At 46.6% G+C, this 21,760-nt stretch overlaps 1 protein-coding gene across 1 annotated transcript; it reads right to left on the bottom strand.

Annotated features, from left to right (window-relative positions):
• Nucleotides 1–606: 606 nt before the first annotated feature.
• On the bottom strand, nt 607–21,742 carry LOC140187695 (tricarboxylate transport protein, mitochondrial-like). The gene is made up of 7 exons (XM_072243246.1): nt 21,685–21,742; nt 21,269–21,407; nt 14,206–14,290; nt 12,331–12,435; nt 7,905–8,020; nt 2,612–2,685; nt 607–2,525 (listed from the first exon to the last, which is right to left on the bottom strand). The coding sequence occupies exons 1-7, from the start codon at nt 21,732–21,734 to the stop codon at nt 2,420–2,422; spliced, it is 675 nt and encodes a 224-aa protein (XP_072099347.1). The 5' UTR covers nt 21,735–21,742; the 3' UTR covers nt 607–2,419.
• Nucleotides 21,743–21,760: the final 18 nt, after the last annotated feature.

Below are 21,760 nucleotides of genomic sequence, written 5' to 3' on the forward strand. Positions count from 1 at the left end.
ACCAATCACCTCCCAGCTTTTTACTTCATCCTCTGCCCTCCTCCACCCACTCACTTTCCCCCTCACTGGGCTTGACCTCTCACCTGCCAGCTTATACTCTTTCCCCTCCCGCCACCTTTTTGTTCTGGGTTCTTTCCCCTTCCTTTCCAGTCCGGATGAAGGGTCTTGGCCTGAAAAATTGACTGTTTATTCCTCTCCATAGATGCAGCCTGACCTGCCAAGTTCCTGCAGCATTTTGTGTGAGTTGCTCTGGATTTCCAGCTTCTGCAGAAAGTCATGCATTTATGACTTGGTGCTGCCTGTACGCATTACCCTCTCCTCTCCTGAGGTTTCATGTGCTGTTGTCCATGTTCAGTTTGTGGTTGGTGTGTTGTACATGGAGAGTTCACTGCTCAATTAGTGATATTTTCAAAACAGACATGGTATCTGGAAAACAGCCAATACTCTCAAAGCCTTAACCAGAAAACACAAGGGTCACTGCCAGACGGGGTATCATAGTTACTCATTCCAATTACATCTGCTTAATGATGTGAGCAGCTTTTTCCATAACAGCATGGGATATTTAATACACCATAATTAAGTTCCATAATTTTATTATAAACTCAGTGTAAGAACGTAATATGAGATAACAGCAAGGCAGCAACCCCATAGCACAAACCAGAGGAACAGCACAACCCCTTCTTTGTTCTGCTTTAATAAGCCTCCATGGCCCCAGTTAGCAAAACATCAGCAATGGAACTTCAGTTGTTCAGCATAATCTAGAACAATGTCTACACAATGGGTGATTTTTCCAGAACAAAGCTTCTGGTACCCTCTGCTCTTCTAGAAAACACATATGAACCGTGGTTGTCCTTGAACAAAGCTGATGTTACCCAATCGGCTGCTCTGGAGCAATGGCTTCATGGTGCACTGCTGCTCTAGAACAGACCTGCACACACTTCAACTTTTCTAGAGAAAATCCATGGTAATATTCAGCTATACTAGAGTAAAATTTCTATTCCTCTATAATCCTCGCTGCTCAAGAACAAAACTTTATACGCCTTTAGTTGTTCTCAAACAACACCTCCATGGTTTTGGCTGTTTTAGAACAGAGCCCCAACAACACACTGTTGTTCCAGAACAAGTCATCCATTATCTTCTGTCATTCTCAAACAAAGCATCACTATAATCATCCTGTGGTGACTCAGCTTAGACAACTGATCTGGTTTTCTCAGTGTTTCAGGTATATTGCTCATTAAAATGGGAGCCAGCTTTCGTCTGTCAACCGAGGGGCAACAATATTGTAATAAGTAAATAAAAAGAATAATTTACCAAAGGGGTGGCTCCCCGATGAGTCCTGGTGTAATGTAGCTCAGATTCAGTGACATAATCTGAGCGGCCAGGGAGAGGAGGTGTAGGTGTTTTTGGGGGGGGAGGTCTAATTTGTATCTCCTCATGGTTGCTGTATTGTAGAGTCTAAGCTGATTACTCAGTGGATTGTGACAGGCTCAATAATCCAAGTTAACAGTTTGGGTTTATACATTGCCTCAGCCAGTTCACAGAGGCACCAGACAGCGAGCCATGTACAGAGGGTTTAAGACAGGTGACTGAAAGATTTGAAAAAGTCCAAGGTCCAATTCTAAAGATAAAATTAAACTGTGTGTAATAACATTTTTAAAAATAACACTCTGACAGATCGGGGAAGCTATACTAAACCAAATGAGAATCAACTGCACTTTAAAAAGAAAAGAAGTACTTTCCAGCTTACTTGACGTGGTTTACTTTCCTGGCATGGTGTAGAAGAGGTAATCAGTTTAATCCCAACAGTGCTGGGTTCCAGTACTGATTCACAGGCTGGCTCAGTGTCAGCCTCTGCTTCAAACTCTGTAAAGTATCCTGAAGGGGTCAGGGAACAAGAACTCCCCACAAACTCACTGTAAAGTATCACAATCAAATCCCCTAACAAAGAGGGCATCAGAATTGGCACCTGCCCTTCATAATAGAGCACCAGGCTTACCCAGACAATACCCAACCACCCCACATCCTTCAGACATCGAGGCAGCCTCGTCCAGGATGACGACAATTTGTCCAAGTTATCGTAGTCACAATGCTCTTTTTGGCAAATGCAGTTGATAGAAAGGCTGGCTTGTCATTCAGCATTAGGTCACAGGAAGAGGGGGGGGGGGAGGGAGGGAGGGAGAGAGGGAGAGGGAGGGAGAGAGGGGGAGGGAGGGAGAGAGAGAGAGAGACAGACAGACAGAGACAGAGGAAGGAGGGAAGGTGATTAAAAGTGGAAGGGAAGGAGAAAGAGTGGGAGACAAGAAGAGGTACAGAGACAGAGAGAAGGAGAAGGGGTGTCAGGCAGCTGTTGGGAAACGAGAGAGAGTGGAAGGGGTGGGGAAGGGAGCTGTGTGGTGCCGCTGCTGAATCTGTTCTCAGTTCACCACGTCCTGTTCAGAAGTTTGATGACCTCTTCGTAAATAACAAAGACAATGGCCACGTCCAGGCACACTCTGCCCAGGCGCGGAACCGTCCCTTTGTAGAACCTGCCGCACACAAGGCAACAGCCGCTTAGACGCTTTGAAAGTCTGAAAGTGTGGAATTAGGACAGGGTCAACATGCTGCTACTTACGCAAAGGGCCCCTCGTTTCTCAGAATCTGATATGCACAATCCACTGTGTTCTTGTACTTGTGCGACTCAAGGCCCTGCAAAAAGGTGCAGTAAAAGACAGAAATGATCACGTCAGGGTAAGGACTCCTCACATCCTGCAGGCAGCAAAGTCTTAATCTTAATCTTGATGATATTTATCATGTTGAGCCTCAGTGGCTGTGATTATACAAGGATGAAGAATCAACTTTATTCACCATATACATTGCCATTATTCGGAATTAGCTGTGGCGTTTTGGTCAGGGAGCAACATGCAACAGAAACACACCATTAAGAATGCATTAAATAACAAGACTACACACTGAAAATATAGGCGAGTTAAAAGTAAATTTTATTTTTTTTAAAGACATATCAGTGTGAAAGCTGTTGCTGAGCTTGAATAAGAACATTAAACTGTAATGTGATATGAAAATGTCTGTGATTTCTATTGGTGACAAAGTCACAGGTACTGCTAATATTACTGTGGTTTGTTAGCGGCATTCTTCATTGAAGGAAATGCTAATTTTCAGTTAGACCTTTGTGAAGGCAAAGATATATTTTTTTCACAGACCCCTGGAATCTATCCACCAACCCCTGATCCCAGGTTAAGAACTCCAGGTTCAGAAGGATATGGGACTGGCTCAGATGGACACTTTGGTCAGTATGGACCAGTTGGGCTGAAAGATCTTTCCCTTTCATGTGCCTTTATGATACAAACAGGTGGAGGTGGTGGACAGCAGATAGCACCTGGTCTCAAACTGAGCAGGCGCTAATGGCAGGACTTCTTCACATGGTGGAATGAAAACCTGGAACAGATTTCTGGGTTGGAGTGGAGGAAGGAAACTGACTGGTGAAGGAAAACCAGTGGATGGTCTTTAAACAGCGGGAGCTCCGTCACAGTTCATTGGTAATCTACCAATGTACGTATAAATCTCCATATACTGTACAACCCTGAGATTCATTTTCTTGCATGGATTTACAGTAGAACAAAGAAATACAATAGAATCAATGAAAAGCCACATACACACACACACAGACTGACAAACAACCAATGTGCAAAACAGACGGCCAAACTCGAATCCGCCTCCAGATCTGGTGGTTGGTTGTACAAAAGGCCTTTCCTTTCCCCACTGGAAGTAATTCACAACAGGACTCCGTCCCCTCACTCACCCTCTGCTCCTTTCCGTTCCCGTCCTGATGAAGGGTCTCAGCCTGAAACATCGACTGTTCATTCCCCTCCATGGATGATGCTGCCCGACCTGCTGAGCCCCATCAGCATTTTTTGCGTGTTGCTCATCTGCAGAATCTCTTGTGTTTAGGTCACCAGAGAGGGCCCTGCTGTCTGTCTGGGAGAGGAATGTCAGATGTGAAACCAGACAAGCCTGACTCCAGGGGGCTTAACTCCGGTCCAGCTCTTCTATCCTGGCTGGCAAAAGGTCCCCGACCAAATTCTGCAGCAGGCTGCTTTGGAGGCAGTGAGGCTGCATGGGACTGCATGAGACTATAGCCCAATTGATACTTCTGCGTCAAATGTACGCCGTAGGTACAGCGTAGCCACGCACCCTACGCTGTTGTCTACGCCGAACCCTACGCCTTAGCTTAACGCGCACCTCTCCCAAAATGTAACTACACATTGCAGCGACGCAGACCGCAACAACTGTGATTGGTCTGCTTGGTAGCATCGCATTTCCTCCTACACATTTCTGGTTGCTTCTTCTCCGCCATTTCAGAATTGAGAGAGAAGAAACTCTTGTTCAACATTTATTAGCTCCAACTCCAACATGATGCGCTCAGTTTCACTCGCCATTGTTTGAAGTACAGGAAGAAACTCAACACAGTGGCATAGAAACCCCATCTCCAACTAGTGTTTTGGCGGTGAATTGCAGAGCGACGCAGACACACCAACGCACAAGTATAAATGCTCACAATGGCGTAGCCCACTTGCGTAGGCTACAGCATAGCCGGTATGCACAAGTATAGATCAACCTTAAGTGGGACTGTGGGGGATTGTGTAGGACTGCACAGAACTATACAGGACTGTGTAGGACTGCATAGAACCATATAGTACTGTGTGGGACTGTGTAGGACTGTAGAATAGTATGAGACTGTGTGGGACTATGTAGGGCTGCAGGGGACAATGAGAGACTATGGGGGTTCGTGCAGTACTATATAGAACCATCTGCCAACAGAAGGCAAAATATAAGACCTCGTGGATGCACCCTCGCTCTAAACATTGGCACATGATCGACTTCATCATTGTGAGACATAATGACATCAGGGATGTTCTCATCACCCGTGCCATGAGAGGTGCAGAGTGCTGGACTGAGCACTGTATGATTGTGGCCAAGCTCCATATGAAAGTGCGTCCCTCCTTGCGGCCGCAAAAAAACAATAAAAAGCGGTTAAATTGCAACCACCTGAGAAATACAGAAGCAAGAAGTGAGTTTCAACGCATCCCAGCTGAGAAACTAAGGGACTGGAACCTTCTCTGGACTCAGAAAATACCATGGAACAACAGTGGACCTATATCAGCCCAATCCATTGGCCATAAGAGCAGGAACCACTGAGACTGGTTCGATGATAACTCAGACACCATCCACAACTTGCTTAAGGACATGCACAAAGCACACCGGGCAGCTTTAGACAACCTGTTATCCACCAGCATCAGGCAGAATTGGCAGGCAGCTCGGAAGAAAGTACAAAAGGCAACACAGGCCATACAAAATGAGTGGTGGACTGAAAAGGCACATGAAATCCAGTTCTTTGCCGATAATAATGACATACATAACTTTTACAATGCTGTCAAAACCATCTACAGCCCAATAAATGATGCATTACTCCCCTGAAAACAGCAGATGGTCTAACACTTCTGAAGAATCAGAATACCATTCTGCTGAGGTGGGCTGAGCATTTTAACACCCTGCTTAATCAGGACTCTGACGCAGACCCCACCATCCCGGACGAACTGCCTGAACTTCCTCCTATTCACGACCTCAGTCTACCACCAACCTTCCAGGAGGTTCTACCAGCTGTCCATTCCCTTAAGAACAAGTCCCCTGGCAGTGACAATATCCCTGCTGAGTTACTGAAGAACGGAGGGTACATGTGTATGCGCACCCTCTACCAGTACATCGCCAAGGCCTGGACTGATGAGAACATCCCACAGCAATGGAGAAATGCAAACATTGTTGTGATTTATAAGAACAAGGGTGACAAGGCCATCTGTGTCAATAGTAGGGGCATATCACTCCTTTCTGTTGCTGGAAAGGTCCTGGCTAAGGTGATGCTTCAGAGAATCATTAGCAACATCATCAAGTCAATGCTGCCCGAATCACAGTGTGGATTTAGGAAGAACAGGAGCACGATCGACATGATCTTCACAGCCCGGCAGCTTCAGGAAAAGTGCCGGGAGCAATATCAGGACCTGTTTATGGCCTTTGTCGACCTCTCCAAAGCATTCGACACCATGCAAAGAGAGCTCTTATGGGATGTCCTCCTTAGGTTTGGCTGCCCCAATAAATTTGTTAACATCCTCCGCCAGCTCCATGATGGGATGACTGCTCAGGTGACCATAGGAGGACAAGAGTCTGAGCCCCTCCTTGCACGCACAGGGATGAGGCAGGGGTGTGTACTAGCGCTAGTGCTCTTTAACAGCTTCCTCTTGTGTGTTACCAAGCTTCTCCACAACGAGATTGAAGACAGCAGCCGTGTGGCAGTGGACGTCAGATTAGATGGCAACCTCTTTGACATCAGGAGGCTCCACGCAATCACCAAACTCTGTAGAGAGTGGGTTCTGGAGCTGCAGTATGCAGATGACTGTGCTCTTGTGGCCCACACTCCGGAGGATCTTCAGACTGTCCTTGCTGTGGCGGTGAGAGTGTACAGCAGGATGGGGCTGACTGTCAATACCCCCAAGACAGAAGTGGTTTGCCAGTGGAGTACCAGTGTCCCACCCACTCTACGTGCCTTCACTGTTGGTGATGAAAAGCTGTCAGTAGTGCCATCTTTCAAATATCTGGGGAGCATTCTCTCTGAGGATAGCGGCATTGACAACGACATCCAGAGCCGCATTAAACAGGCATCAGCTGCCTTTGGGAGACTTCAGCGTAGAGTCTTTCAGAACAGGAGCCTTCGTCCCTCCACAAAGGTCACCATATACCAAGCGGTCTGTGTCAGCACCCTCCTTTATAGCTGTGAAGCTTGGGTAACCTACAGCCATCACATCAAGTCCTTGGAGCGCTTCCACAAGCTGCCTCCAGCGCATCCTGGGAATTACCTGGTGTGAGTGGGTGCCTCACACTGAAATACTTGTAAAGACCAACTGCAGGAGTATTGAGGCCATGATCACCCAGCGTCAGCTGCAGTGGCTGGGGCACGTGATAAGGATGCCCCCATGTCGGCTACCCCACAGAGTGTTATACGGCCAGCTACATCATGGTCGACGCTCAGCTGGAGGGCCGAAGAAGCGCTATAAGGATCAGATGAAGAATGCTTTAAGGAAATGCAAGATCAGACCCGAGGACCTGGAGGATGTTGCTGCTGACCGTACCACTTGGCGACAGCTGTGTAGGGACAGGGTTTGTATTCTGGAGATGGAAAGAACAACCAGAAGACAGCAGAAGAGAGCCAGGAGAAATGCAGCCATGGTTGCCACCACTACCACATATACACGTTCCACCTGCAATAGAGCTTGTGGGTCCAGGATAGGACTGTATAGTCATCAAAGATCTCACCGTTAAAGGAGTGGATGTCATCATCGGATTTCGATGGACAACTGAAGAAGTATAGAACCACTCAGGACTGCAGAGGGCACTACAGGGGACCGAATCTGTGAAGTTCATTGCCACAGATGGCTGTGGAGACCAGGTCAGTGGGCAGAGGTTGATAGATTGACTAGGCAGGGCATCAAAGGTTCCAGGGAGAATGCAGGAGAATGGAGTTGAGAGAGATAATAAATCAGCCATGATAGAATGACAGAGCAGACCTGATGTGCCAAATGACCCAATTCTGTTCCCATGTCTAATGAGTCAGAGGTTTTCTATTCTACTGCAGAGAACAAGAGACTTCCAATTGAAGGACTTGCTCAAGACAATCTCTTCCTCTTTCTCAGCAGGTTACACTGGGTGCTGAGTTGGCTAACATTCCATTGTAGAACAACATCCAGGAATTTCTCACTGTGCACAGCAGCACCCAAGCTTCCCAATGCTTTCTTTAAGCATTCTAATCTACAACAGACACTGAACCATTACAGATCTCACTACAGCAGCTCCCTTCCCACCTGCATCCGTGTCTTCAGCACATCCAGGGGGGTGTTCCCAAAGACGCTGGCTGCTCCTGCACTGGCTCCAAACACAGCTGTGATGAATGGGCTGATGGATTTATGAGGGTCCTCACCTGTAATTACAGAACAGGTTTGGTTGAATGAGCTACGACATTTCTCTTTGGAGCGAAGGAGGATGAGAAGTGACAAGATAGAGGTGTACAATATGATAAGAGGCATAGATCAAGTGGACAGCCAGAGACATTATCCCAGGCCAAAAATGGCTAATGCGAGGGAGCATAACTTTAAGGTGATTGGACGAAAGTATAAGGGAAGTGTCAAAGTAGGGTTTTTTTTAAACACAGAGTGGCAAGGTGATGGAACACACTGCATGCAGATACATTCAATCATTCATTATGAGCCATCTCTTATGATTGTTCTTGGCAAATCTTTTGTCAGAAGTGGTTTGCCATTGCCTTCTTCTGGGCAATGTCTTTACAAGACGAATGACCTCAGCTTTTCTCAATACTCTTCAGTGATTGTCTGCCTGGTGTCAGTGGTTGCATATGCACCACTTGTGATCTGCACTGGTTGCTCATACGACCATCCACCACCTGCTCCCATGGCTTCACGCGACCCTGATCACGGGGCCTAAGCGGGTGCTACACCTTGCCCAAGGGTGACCTGCTGGCTAGTGGAGGGAAGGAGCACCTTACACCTCCTTTGGTAGAGAACTACATTCACCCTGCCACCTGATATATTTGGGATATTTACAACGTTCTTACATAGGTACATAGACGATAGAAAAATGGGTAGCTATGTGGGCTGGAATGGTTAGAGAAGGTTATTCCTTTTACCAAAATGCATTATTGCACATTTCCCAATACTGTATTCCATCTGCCACTATTTTGCCATTCTTCCAATTTGTCTAAGTCCTGCTGCAATCGCATTGTTTCCTCAGCACTACCTACCCCTCCACCTACCTTCGTATTATCCACAAACTTTGCCACAAAGCCATCAATTCCATCATCCATATCATTGACAAACAATGAGAAAAGCAGTGGTTCCAAAGCTGACCCCAGAGGAACACCACTAGTCACTGGCAGCCAACCAGAAAAAACCTCCTTTATTCCCACTCACTGCCTCTTGCCTGTCAGCCATTCCACTATCCATGCCAGCATATTTCCTGTAACACCACAGTATTTTATCTTTTGCCTTCTGAAAATGCAAGTAAGCGACATCTACTGCCTCTCCTTTGTCCACCCTGCTTGTTACTTCCTCAAAGAATTTGTCAGGCAAGATTTCCCCTCACAGAAACCATGCTGACTTTGACTTATTTTATTATTAGTCTCCCCAAGTACCCCAAAACCTCATCATTAATAATAAACTCCAGCACTTTCCCAATTACTAAGGTGAGGCTAACTGGCCGATAATTTCCTTTCTTTTGTCTTAAAGAGTGGAGTGACATTTGTAATTTTCCAGTCCTCCAGGACCATGCCAGAATCAGGTGATTCTTGAAAGATCATGACCAACGCATCCATTATTTCTTCAGCAACCTCTCTCAGGACCCTGGAATGTAGTTCATCTAGTCCAAGTAGGCTCAAGCTCAAGCTGCTCTAAAAAGCCATCTCACAGGCATTCAACAAACTCCCACTCTTGCAATCCAACACCAGCCTGAGTTTCCCAATCCCCTTGCATATTGAATTATCTTATTACAATTGTACATTACCCTTATTAAATGCCTTTTCCAGCTCCCTTTGCAATCTCAACCCCACATCTTGGCTACTATTTGGAGACCTATATATGATTGTGATGCAGAGTGGGAGACCGTTTCGCTGAACGACACAGACTGGGAGACTGTTTCACTGAACACCTACGCTCTGTCTGCCAGAGAAAGCAGGATCTACTAAATTGCATTACTAAATGACAATAAAAGAGGACTGCATGTCCTCATAATCTAATCTAATCTAATCTCCCAGTGGCCACACATTTTAATTCCACATCCCATTCTCATTCTGATATGTTTATCCATGGCCTCCTCTACTGTCAAGATGAAGACACACTCAGGTTGGAGGAACAACACCTTATGTTCCATCTGGGTAGCCTCCAACCTGATGGCATGAACATTGACTTCTCTAACATCCGTTAATGCCCCACCTCCCCTTCTTACCCCACCCCTTATTTATTTATTTATTTATTTATCTAATTGTCTGCTTGTTTGTTTATTTATTTCCCTTTTTTCCCTTTCTCTCTGTCCCTCCCACAATAACTCCTTGCCTGCTCTCCATCCTCCGGTGCTCCCCTCCCCCTTTCTTTCTCCTTAGGCTTCCCGTCCCATGATCCTCTCCCTTCTCCAGCCTTGTATCCCTTTTGCCAATCAACTTTCCAGCTCTTAGCTCCATCCCTCCCCCTCCTGTCTTCTCCTATCATTTCAGATCTCCCCCCTCCCTCCCACTTTCAAATCTCTTACTATCTTTTCTTTCAGTTAGTCCTGACGAAGGATCTCAGCCTGAAACGTCGACTGTGCCTCTTCCTATGGATGCTGTCTAGCCTGCTGCGTTCACCAGCATTTTGTGTGTGTTGCTATGATTACCATGTTTATTTCACCCTTGCAGTTTCTTAATTTCACCCACAAAGATTCAACATTCTCTGACCTATGTGACCTCTTTCTAAAGATGTGATTCCATCTCTTACCAATACAGCCACACCACCACCTCTGCCTTCCTGCCTGTCCTTCAATACAAAGTCTATCCTTTGATGTTAAGCTCCCAACTCCGACCTTCTTTCAGCCACGACTCACTGATGCCCACAACATCATATCCACCAATCTTTAATTATGCCGAGCATTCATCCACCTTATTCCGAATACTACGCATTTAAATACAGCATCTTCAGTTCTGCATTCTTCGCTCTTTTGAATTTTGCCTCTGTGGTACAATTTAACTTTTTGTTCTTTCTGCATTTATACCCAATCATTGGCTTGTCCTTCCTTATATTCATGTTACCCCTATCATCTACTTTTAAACTTGCTGGGTCATCATCAGCTCTATCACACTGGCTCCTATCCCCCTGCCATTTTAGTTTAAACCACTCCCAACAGCTCTAGTAAACCTGCCCGCAAGAATATTGGACCCCCTCAGATTCAAGTGCAACCCACCCCTTTTGTAGAGGTCATATCTGCACCAGGTGAGGTCCCAACTTTCCAGAAATCTGAATCTCTGCCCCCTGTTCCAATTCTTCAGCCATGCATTTATTCGCTACCTCATTCTATACCTATCCTCACTGTCACGTGGCACAGGCAGCAATCCTGACATTTCTACTTTGAGGTCCTGCTTCTCAGCTTCCTTCCTAACACCCTGTATTCTTTTTCCAGGACCTCATCCCTTTTTCTTTCTATTTTGTTGGTACTAATATGTAACACACCTTCTGGCTGCTCACCCTCCCTTTTCCGGATATTGTGGACGCGTTCAGAAACATCATAGAGCCTGAAACCTGGAAGGCGATCTATCTGTTCCTTTTAGCATCCACAGAATCACCTGTCTGTCCCCATGACTATAGAGTCCCCTATTGCTGCTGCTGTCCTTTTCAGTTACCTACCCTTCTGAGCTACAGGGCCAGACCCGGAGCCAGAGGCACGGCCGCTGCGGCTCCCCCCAGGTAGGTCATCACCCCCGCTGTTGAGGAGGGCCACATTCTCTCTCCCTCTCCTGACCGATCCTTCAACCTTCTCCAAGATAAACACACATGAAATGCTGGGAGAAGGGGGAGGAGGGGCACTGGGGGAAGGTGAGGAGAGGAGAAGAGGCAAGAGGCCAGAGTGGGGAACAGAAGAGGAAACGAGGAGGGAAAAGTATTACCAGAGGGAGAAATTGTCATTCATGCCATCAGGTTGGAGGCTACCTCGATGGAACGTGAGATATTGCTCCTCCACTGAGACCGGCCTCACGGTGGCAGAACCCCCAGATAAACCTCACCCACCCTTCCCACATAGCAATCCATTTTTCTTTCATTGATGTGTCATTTCAGAGCAACTTCTAAGGCAACCATGGCAAAGTGAGGCATGGTGGCTGGGAGCATCCTGAACTCGGAATGGCTGAACTCCTCTATCTGCACTGACCCCTGGCTTTGGCTGAGAGCAATCCCAGTCAAAGTAAACCTTATTATCAGAGTATGTATACACCACCCCGAGAACACGAGTTGTAGAATCCTTGAAAGTGAGTCTATAGGTTGTGGAATCAGTTCAGAGTTGGGGAGGGTGAAGTTATCCACTCTGGTTCAGGAGCCTGGTGGTTGAACTGTTCCTGAACCTGGTGGTGTGGGACCTAAGGGTCGTGTACCTCCTCCCCAATAGTAGTAGTGAGAAGAGAGCGGTGGTTACGGGACAAAGTAGTGGGGACAGAGATCCAGTAACCAGTTCTCTGGACCATTGGGATTTGCCACTCACCTTTATACCAATTTTGCAGCATTGTCATCACCGAGAAACGGATTGCTTGGTTTGAGCCCTGTTTGAGGATGGTGGCTGTCACACCCTGGTATGTGCCGCGAAGCCCTGAAAGCCAAGAGTTGAGAGATTATCCTCTTTGCTGCTTACATGGTCTCAATGAAAGGTTATCTTTATTTGTCACATGCACATCAAAACATGGAAACACAAAGTGAAATGTGTCGTTTGTGTCAACAACCAACTCAGTCTGAGGATGGCCTGGGGCAGCCCGCAAGTATCACCATGTTTCCAGCGCCAGTATAGCACAGACGCGAAGGATGTGGAGGGCAATGGTCCAAGTGTAGGTCAATGGCACCAGGAAAAATAATAATGAGGCATGGACTAGATGGGCTGAAGGGCCTGGTCCTGTGTTGTACTGCTCTGTGACGTGAGCAAATCAATGTCTGTGTGCAGTATTGATGAGCAGGGCGGCAAGGTAGCGTAGCGGTCAGCGCAACGCTTCACAGCGCCTGCAGTCAGGATTCAATTCCAGTGACCGTGCACGTCTCCTCCGGGTCAGAGTCAGTGCGCGTCTCCTCCGGGTCAGAGTCAGTGCGTGTCTCCTCCGGGTGCTCCGGTTTCCTCCCACATTCCAAAGGTGTACCGGTCAGTCAGTGAGTTGTGGGCGTGCTATGTTGGTGCCAGAAGCACGGTGACACTTGTGGCTGCCCTCAGAACATCCTCAGACTGTGTTGGGCGTTGACACAAACACCCCATTTCACTTATTAGCTCTTCCTTCAGTTAGTCCTGACGAAGGGTCTCGGCCTGAAACGTCGACTGTACCTCTTCCTAGAGATGCTGCCTGGCCTGCTGCGTTCACCAGCAACTTTGATGTGTGTTGCTTGAAATTCCAGCATCTGCAGATTTCCTCGTGTTTGTGACCCCATTTCACTGTATGTTTTGATGTGTGTATATGCGACAAATAAAGTTAATCTTTGAAAATATTTAAATGCTGACTATCATCACAGGTAAAAGTTACAGGAGGTTGCCAAATTGTGAAGTTTAGACAACTAACATGAAGTCTTCTCTCTCACTTGGGAGCTCACAGATTCCTTTCAAATTGAGAAGGTTCTCTTTAAAAGTGCTTCTCAAGCACTTTAGTCTGTTCCAAAATGTTCACAAAACTAAGCGTTCCCCCCCAAGGTTGGATGTAGTACTGAAAGTGACATCATTTGGTCTCCAACTAATCTTCATTCTATTTCATTAGCAGCTTGAGGAGATTTGGTTTGTCATTAAAGACTCCTGCAAATTTCTACAGAGGGCATTCTGACCGGTTGCATCGCTGTTTGGTATGGAGGGGCCATTGCAGAGGATGGGGAAAAAATCTGCAGAGGGTTGTAAACTCAGCCGCCTCTATCACAGTCAAAGATCTTCAAGAGGTGATGCCTCAGGAAGGGGCCATCCATCATTAAGGAGCCTCAACATCTGGGACGTGCCCTCTTCTTATTACTACCATCAGAGAGGAGGTACAGGAGACTGACGACACACTCAACGTCTTAGAAACAGCTCCTTCACTTTGCCAGCAGAGTTCTGAGTTTTTTCCACTGTTTATTTATTTTGTAATTGATAGTAATTCTGTCTTTCAACTGCACTGCTGCCACAAAACAACAAATTCACAACATATACAGTAAGTCAGTCATAATAGACCTGATCTGACTCTGCCCCAATTCTGTTAAATCACTAAGAAGCAGAAAGTTGCACACAAAGTTTAAACATTACGGTTTAACTTCTCCATCATTTCTGATCACCCCACAGATGGAAATTGGAATTTTTAATTAATAGAAACTTCCGTGGGGTAGCTGGGAGAGGACATCCCTTCACCCAGATTGAGGGGCCTACCTTGTTCTTGAATAATCTTCCGGACTCCATGGTAGAACCCACGGTATTTGGGATTAGCTGAGTTTTGATCATGAATAAACTTCACCTGAAAGGATAATAAAAGGTAAGTACATTCCACAGTGACAAAACAATCCAAAAGATTAAATGCAAGTCAGTTGTTCATCTAGAATAGAAACTGATGCACGGGTGAACAGACACAGTATAGTTAGCAATTTGCTAAACCTCTGCCTTTCAGTAATTTTCCTAAATAAGTCTGCACCTCTCCCAAAAATGAACATTTTTGACATATACCCCATGACCACTTCATTAAGTATACCTGTACACCTTCACATTACTGCACAAGTATTTTCACTATTTAGAGACAGCATGGCAAAGGCTTTTTCAGCCCTTCAAGTCTGACTGCCCAGCAACCCCTGACAACCTTTTCATTGAGTACAGCTCTGCCTTTAATACCATCATTCCAAATAAACTGATTCCTAAGGTCTGGAACCTGGGCCTTAGCACTCAGGTCTGCAGCTGGATCTTCACCTTCCTCACAGACAGGACCCAGGCTGTAAAAATAGGGGACAAGCTCTCCTCTACAATCACTGTGAGCACCGGTGCCCCACAAGGCTGTGTACTCAGCCCCCTGCTCTACTCACTGTACACCCATGACTGTGTAGCAAAGTTTCCATCAAACTCAATATACGTTTTTATAAGTTTGCTCATATATCTCGGGTAATGATGAGTTTGAGTACAGAGAGGAATTAAGAGCCTGGTGGCATGGTGCGAAGGCAATAACCTATCCCTCAACGTCAGCAAGACGAAGGAATTGGTTGTTGACTTCAGAAGGAGTAGCGGACCGCACGACCCAATTTACATCGGTGGTGCGCAAGTGGAACAGGTCAAAAGCTTTAAGTTCCTTGGGGTCAATATCACAAATGACCTGACTTGGTCCAACCAAGCAGAGTTCACTGCCAAGAAGGCCCACCAGCGCCTTTACTTCCCGAGAAAACTAAAGAAATTTGGCCTGTCCCCTAAAACCCTCACTAATTTTTATAGATGCACCGTAGAAAGCATTCTTCTAGGGTGCATCACAACCTGGTATGGAAGTTGTCCTGTCCAAGACCGAAAGAAGCTGCAGAAGATCGTGAACACGGCGCAGCACATCACACCAACCAATCTTCCGTCCGTGGACTCACTTTACACCGCACGCTGTCGGAGCAGTGCTGCCAGGATAATCAAGGACACGACCCACCCAGCCAACACACTTTTCGTCCCTCTTCCCTCCGGGAGAAGGCTCAGGAGCTTGAAGACACGTACAGCCAGATTTGGGAACAGCTTCTTTCCAACTGTGATAAGACTGCTGAACGGATCCTGACCTGGATCTGGGCCGTACCCTCCAAATATCCGGACCTGCCTCTTGGTTTTTTTGCACTACCTTACTTTCCATTTTTCTATTTTCTATTTATGATTTATAATTTAAATTTTTAGTATTTACTATCGATTTGTAATCCAGGGAGTGGGAAGCGCAGAATCAAATATCACTGTGATGATTGTACGTTCTAGTATCAATTGCTTGGCGACAATAAAGTATAAAGTATCAAGTATTTAACCCCAGTCCAATCACTGGACAATTTACATTGACCAATCAATCTACTAACCAGTAACAACTTTGGACTGTGAGAGAACAGGGCATCCAGAGAAGCACCAGAGTGATTGAAGCGACTGGAAAGGTGACGATCATCCAAATAACACACATTACAAAAGCGGCTTGCAGAAGAGCATCTCTGAATGCACAACATAACCGACCTTAAAGTGGATGGACTTCAGCAGCAGAAGACCATAAACATACAGGAGTATCAAATAAAGTAGCCACTGAATGTATTTGATGAAATAAATCAAATTTTGAAGAGTTCTTTTACTTACACTATTTCTAGAGGATTTCCCTGGAATGGATATGGTTACTACAAGATGGTATTTTAACTCAGCATGTCTGTGCTGACCATGATGCCCAAATAACTAATCCAATCACAATGTACACGGTCCATATTCCTCCAATCTCTGTCTGTACACAGTCCACATTCCTCCAATGCCTGTCTGTACACAGTCCACATTCCCCCAATCCCTGCCTGTACACAGTCCACATTCCTCCAATCCCTGTACACAGTCTACATTCCCCCAATCCCTGCCTGTACACAGTCCACATTCCTCCAATCCCTGTACACGGTCCACATCCCTCCAATCCCTGTACACGGTCCACATCCCTCCAATCCCTGTACACGGTCCACATTCCTCCAATCCCTGTACACGGTCCACATTCCTCCAATCCCTGTACACGGTCCACATCCCTCCAATCCCTGTACATAGTCCACATTCCTCCAATCCCTGTCTGTACACAGTCCACATTCCCCCAATCCCTGTACACGGTCCACATTCCTCCAATCGCTGTACACAGTCCACATTCCCCCAATCCCTGTCTATACACAGTCCACATTCCCCCAATCCCTGTACACGGTCCACATTCCTCCAATCCCTGTACACGGTCCACATTCCTCCAATCCCTGTCTGTACACAGTCCACATTCCCCCAATCCCTGTACATGGTCCACATTCCTCCAATCCCTGTACACAGTCCACATTCCCCCAATCCTTGTCTATACACAGTCCACATTCCTCCAATCCCTGTACACGGTCCACATTCCTCCAATCCCTGTCTGTACACAGACCACATTCCTCCAATCCCTGTACATGGTCCACATTCCTGCAATCCCTGTACACAGTCCGCATTCCCCCAATCCCTGTCTATACACAGTCCACATTCCTCCAATCCCTGTACACGGTCCACATTCCTCCAATCCCTGTCTGTACACAGACCACATTCCTCCAATTCCTGTCTGTACACAGTCCACATTCCCCTAATCTCTGTCTGTACACAGTCCACATCCCTCCAATCCCTGTCTGTACATGGTCCAAATTCCTCCAATCCCCGTCTGTACACAGTCCACATTCCTCCAATCCCTGTCTGTACATGGTCCACATTCTCCCAATCCCTGTACACAGTCCACATTCCTCCAATCCTTGTCTGTACACAATTCACATTCCTCCAATCCCTGTCTGTACACGGTCCGCATTCCCCCAATCCCTGTCTGTACACAGTCCACATTCCTCCAATCCCTGTCTGTACACAGTCCACATTCCTCCAATCCCTGTCTGTACACAGACCACATTCCTCCAATCCCTGTCTGTACACAGTCCACATCCCTCCAATCCCTGTCTGTACATGGTCCAAATTCCTCCAATCCCCGTCTGTACACAGTCTACATTCCTCCAATCCCTGTCTGTACATGGTCCACATTCTCCCAATCCCTGTACACAGTCCACATTCCTCCAATCCTTGTCTGTACACAATCCACATTCCTCCAATCCCTGTCTGTACACGGTCTGCATTCCCCCAATCCCTGTCTGTACACAGTCCACATTCCTCCAATCCCTGTCTGTACACAGTCCACATTCCTCCAATCCCTGTCTGTACACAGACCACATTCCCCCAATCACTGTCTGTACAAGGTCCACATTCCTCCAATCCCCGTACACGGTCCACATTCCTCCAATCCCTGTACACAGTCCACATTCCCCCAATGCCTGCCTGTACACAGTCCACATTCCTCCAATCCCTGTACACAGTCCACATTCCCCCAATCCCTGTCTATACACAGTCCACATCCCTCCAATCCCTGTCTGTACACAGTCCACATTCCTCCAATCTCTGTCTGTACACAGACCACATTCCCCCAATCCCTGTCTGTACAAGGTCCACATTCCTCCAATCCCTGTACACGGTCCACATTCCTCCAATCCCTGTACATGATCCACATTCCTCCAATCCCTGTACACAGTCCACATTCTCCCAATCCCTGTCTGTACACAGTCCACATTCCTCCAATCCCTGTACACTGTCCACATTCCCCCAATCCCTGTCTGTACACGGTCCACATTCCTCCAATCCCTGTACACGGTCCACATTCCTCCAATCCCTGTACACGGTCCGCATTCCCCCAATCCCTGTCTATACACAGTCCACATTACTCCAATCCCTGTACATGGTCCACATTCCTCCAATCCCTGTCTGTACACAGACCACATTCCCCCAATCCCTGTCTGTACACAGTTCACATTTCTCCAATCCCTGTACACAGTCCACATTCCTCCAATCCCCGTCTGTACCCAGTCCACATTCCTCCAATTCCTGTCTGTACACGGTCCACATTCTCCCAATCCCTGTACACAGTCCGCACTCCTCCAATCCTTGTCTGTACACAATCCACATTCCCCCAATCCCTGTCTGTACACGGTCTGCATTCCCCCAATCCCTGTCTGTACACAGTCCACATTCCTCCAATCCCTGTCTGTACACAGTCCACATTCCCCCAATCCCTGTCTATACACAGTCCACATTCCTCCAATCCCTGTACACGGTCCACATTCCTCCAATCCCTGTCTGTACACAGACCACATTCCTCCAATCCCTGTACACAGTCCACATTCCCCCAATCCCTGTCTATACACAGTCCACATTCCTCCAATCCCTGTCTGTACACAGTCCACGTTCCTCCAATCTCTGTACACAGTCCACATTCCTCCAATCGCTGTACACAGTCCACATTCCCCCAATCCCTGTCTGTACACGGTCCACATTCCCCCAATCCCTGTCTGTACACGGTCCACATTCCTCTAATTCCTGTCTGTACACGGTCCCCACTCCCCCAATCGCTGTCTATACACAGTCCACATTCCCCCAATCCCTGTCTGTACACGGTCCGCATTCCCCCAATCCCTGTCTGTACACAGTGCACATTCCCCTAATCCCTGTACACGGTGCATGTTCCTCCAGTCCATCTGTTTCTCCTTGCAGTATTTCTGTTCGACCGCCAACTGATTGGATCAGCTTTTATTTTTAGATTAGTTTTATTTGTCACATAAACAGCTGTAGGCAGAAGTTTACATACACCTTAGCCAAATACACTTAAACTCAGATTTTCACAATTCCTGACATTTAATCCTAGAAAACATTCCCTGTCTTATGTCAGTTAGGATCACTACTTTATTTTAAGAATGTGAAATGTCAGAATAATAGTAGAGAGAATGATTTATTTCAGCTTTTATTTCTTTCATCACTTTCCCAGTGTGTCAGAAGTTTACATACACTTTGTTGGTATTTGGTCGCATTGCCTTTAAATTGTTCAACTTGGGTCGAACATTTTAGATAGCCTTCCACAAGCTTCTCACAGTAAGTTGCTGGAATTTTGTTCCATTCCTCCAGACGGAACTGGTGTTACTGAGTCAGGCTTGTAGGCCTCCTTGCTCGCACATGCTTTTTCAGTGTTGCCCACAAATTTTCTATCGGCTTGAGGTCAGAAAATGATGTCAAGTCTGGTTCATCCTTGGGAGCAATTTCCAAACGCCTGAAGGTACCACGCTCATCTGTACAAACAATAGTACGCAAGTATAAACACGATGGGACCACGCAGCCGTCATACCGCTCAGGAAGGAGATGCATTCTGTCTCCTAGAGATGAACGTACTCTGGCGCGAAAAGTGCAAATCAATCCCAGAACAACAGCAAAGGACCTTGTGAAGATGCTGGAGGAAACAGGTAGACAAGTATCAATATCCACAGTAAAACGAGTCCTATATCGACATAACCTGAAAGGCTGCTCAGCAAGGTAGAAGCCACTGCTCCAAAACCGCCATAAAAAAGCCAGACTACAGTTTGCAAGTGCACATGGGGACAAAGATCTTACTTTTTGGAGAAATGTCCTGTGGTCTGATGAAACAAAAATTGAACTGTTTGGTCATAATGACCATCGTTATGTTTGGAGGAAAAAGGGTGAAGCTTGCAAACCAAGGAACACCATCCCAACCGTGAAGCATGGGGGTGGCAGCATCATGTTGTGGGGGTGCTTTGCTGCAGGAGGGACTGGTGCACTTCACAAAATAGATGGCATCATGAGGAAGGAAAATTATGTGGATATATTGAAGCAACATCTCAAGACATCAGCCAGGAAGTTAAAGCTCGGTCGCAAATGTGTCTTCCAAATGGACAATGATCCCAAGCATACCTCCAAAGTTGTGGCAAAATTGCTTAAAGACGACAAAGTCAAGGTATTGGAGTGGCCATCTCAAAGCCCTGGCCTCAATCTGATAGGAAATTTGCGGGCAGAACTGAAAAAGCGTGTGTGAGCAAGGAGGCCTACAAACCTGACTCAGTTACACCAGTTCTGTCTGGAGGAATGGAACATAATTCCAACAACTTACTGTGAGAAGCTTGTGGAAGACAACCCAAAACATTTGACCCAAGTTAAACAATTTAAAAGCAATGCTACCAAATACTAACAAAGTGTATGTAATCTTCTAACCCACTGGGAAAGTGATGAAAGAAATAAAAGGTGAAATAAATCATGCTCTCTACTATTATTCTGTCATTTCACATTCTTAAATTAAAGTAGTGATCCTAACTGACCTAAGACAGGGAATGTTTTCGAGGATTAAATGTCAGGAATTGTGAAAAACTGAGTTTAAGTGTATTTGGCTAAGGTGTATGTAAACTCCTAACTTCAACTGTACATCAAAACTTACAGTGAAATTCATCTTTGGCGTCAACAACCATCACTGTCTGGGGATATGTTGGGGGCAGCCTACAAGTGTTGCCACACTTCCAGCTCCAAGATAGCATGCTCACAACTTGCTAACCCTAACCCATACGTCTTTGGACTGTGTGAGGAAACTGGATCACCCGGAAGAAACATCAGTGATCACGGGGAGAATGTACAAAGTTCTTACAGACAGCAGCAGGAATTGAGTCCAGGCCGTTGGCACTGTTACAGCTCCATGACCATACTGCCCAGAAACAACCTTGACTCGGCATTACACTTCCCGTGATACTTTCTGATCAGGAATGTTGCTGATTGCTTTTATTCGGGCTGGGTGTTGCGTCCGGAGCACAGATCGAGTTGGAAGAGAAAACTGTAAGCATTACACTAAACCACTGTGATACCGTGCTGCCTCCTTGTGACTTAGTGTTACCTTCACTGTCTCCATGGGGCAAACCACAAGCACAGCTTCGGCCACCCCGGCCCCCAGGCCACACAGCAGGCTTCGCTGGTTGCTCAGGACCCCGTTCTCATTGACCAAGTGGTTCTTCAGAGACTCAAAGACTCCAAACCTGCAGCAAACAAGGGCAGGACAGCGGGGCAAAGAAGTCAAACTCATACTCAGATTTATTTATTACATGTGCCTCGAAACATACAGTGAAATATATCATTTGTATTTACAACCAACAACCTAAGGATGTGCAGCTCTTTACTTCACCCCTCCCCCTCCCGGTCTGACCTACCACCTTGTGCTTCTCCCTACCCCCGCCCCCCCCCCCCCACCACCTTTGAGCTCTACTCATCTTTTTTAATCCAGTCCTACTGAAGGGCCTGGGCCTGGAGCGTCACCTGTACTCCTCTCCATGGACGCTGCCTGGCCTGCTGAGCTCCTGCAGCATTCTGTGTGTCGCTGTCCAACATATCC

The sequence above is a fragment of the Mobula birostris genome, chromosome 25 (genome assembly GCF_030028105.1).
Source record: "Mobula birostris isolate sMobBir1 chromosome 25, sMobBir1.hap1, whole genome shotgun sequence".
Taxonomy (NCBI): Eukaryota; Metazoa; Chordata; class Chondrichthyes; order Myliobatiformes; family Myliobatidae; genus Mobula; species Mobula birostris.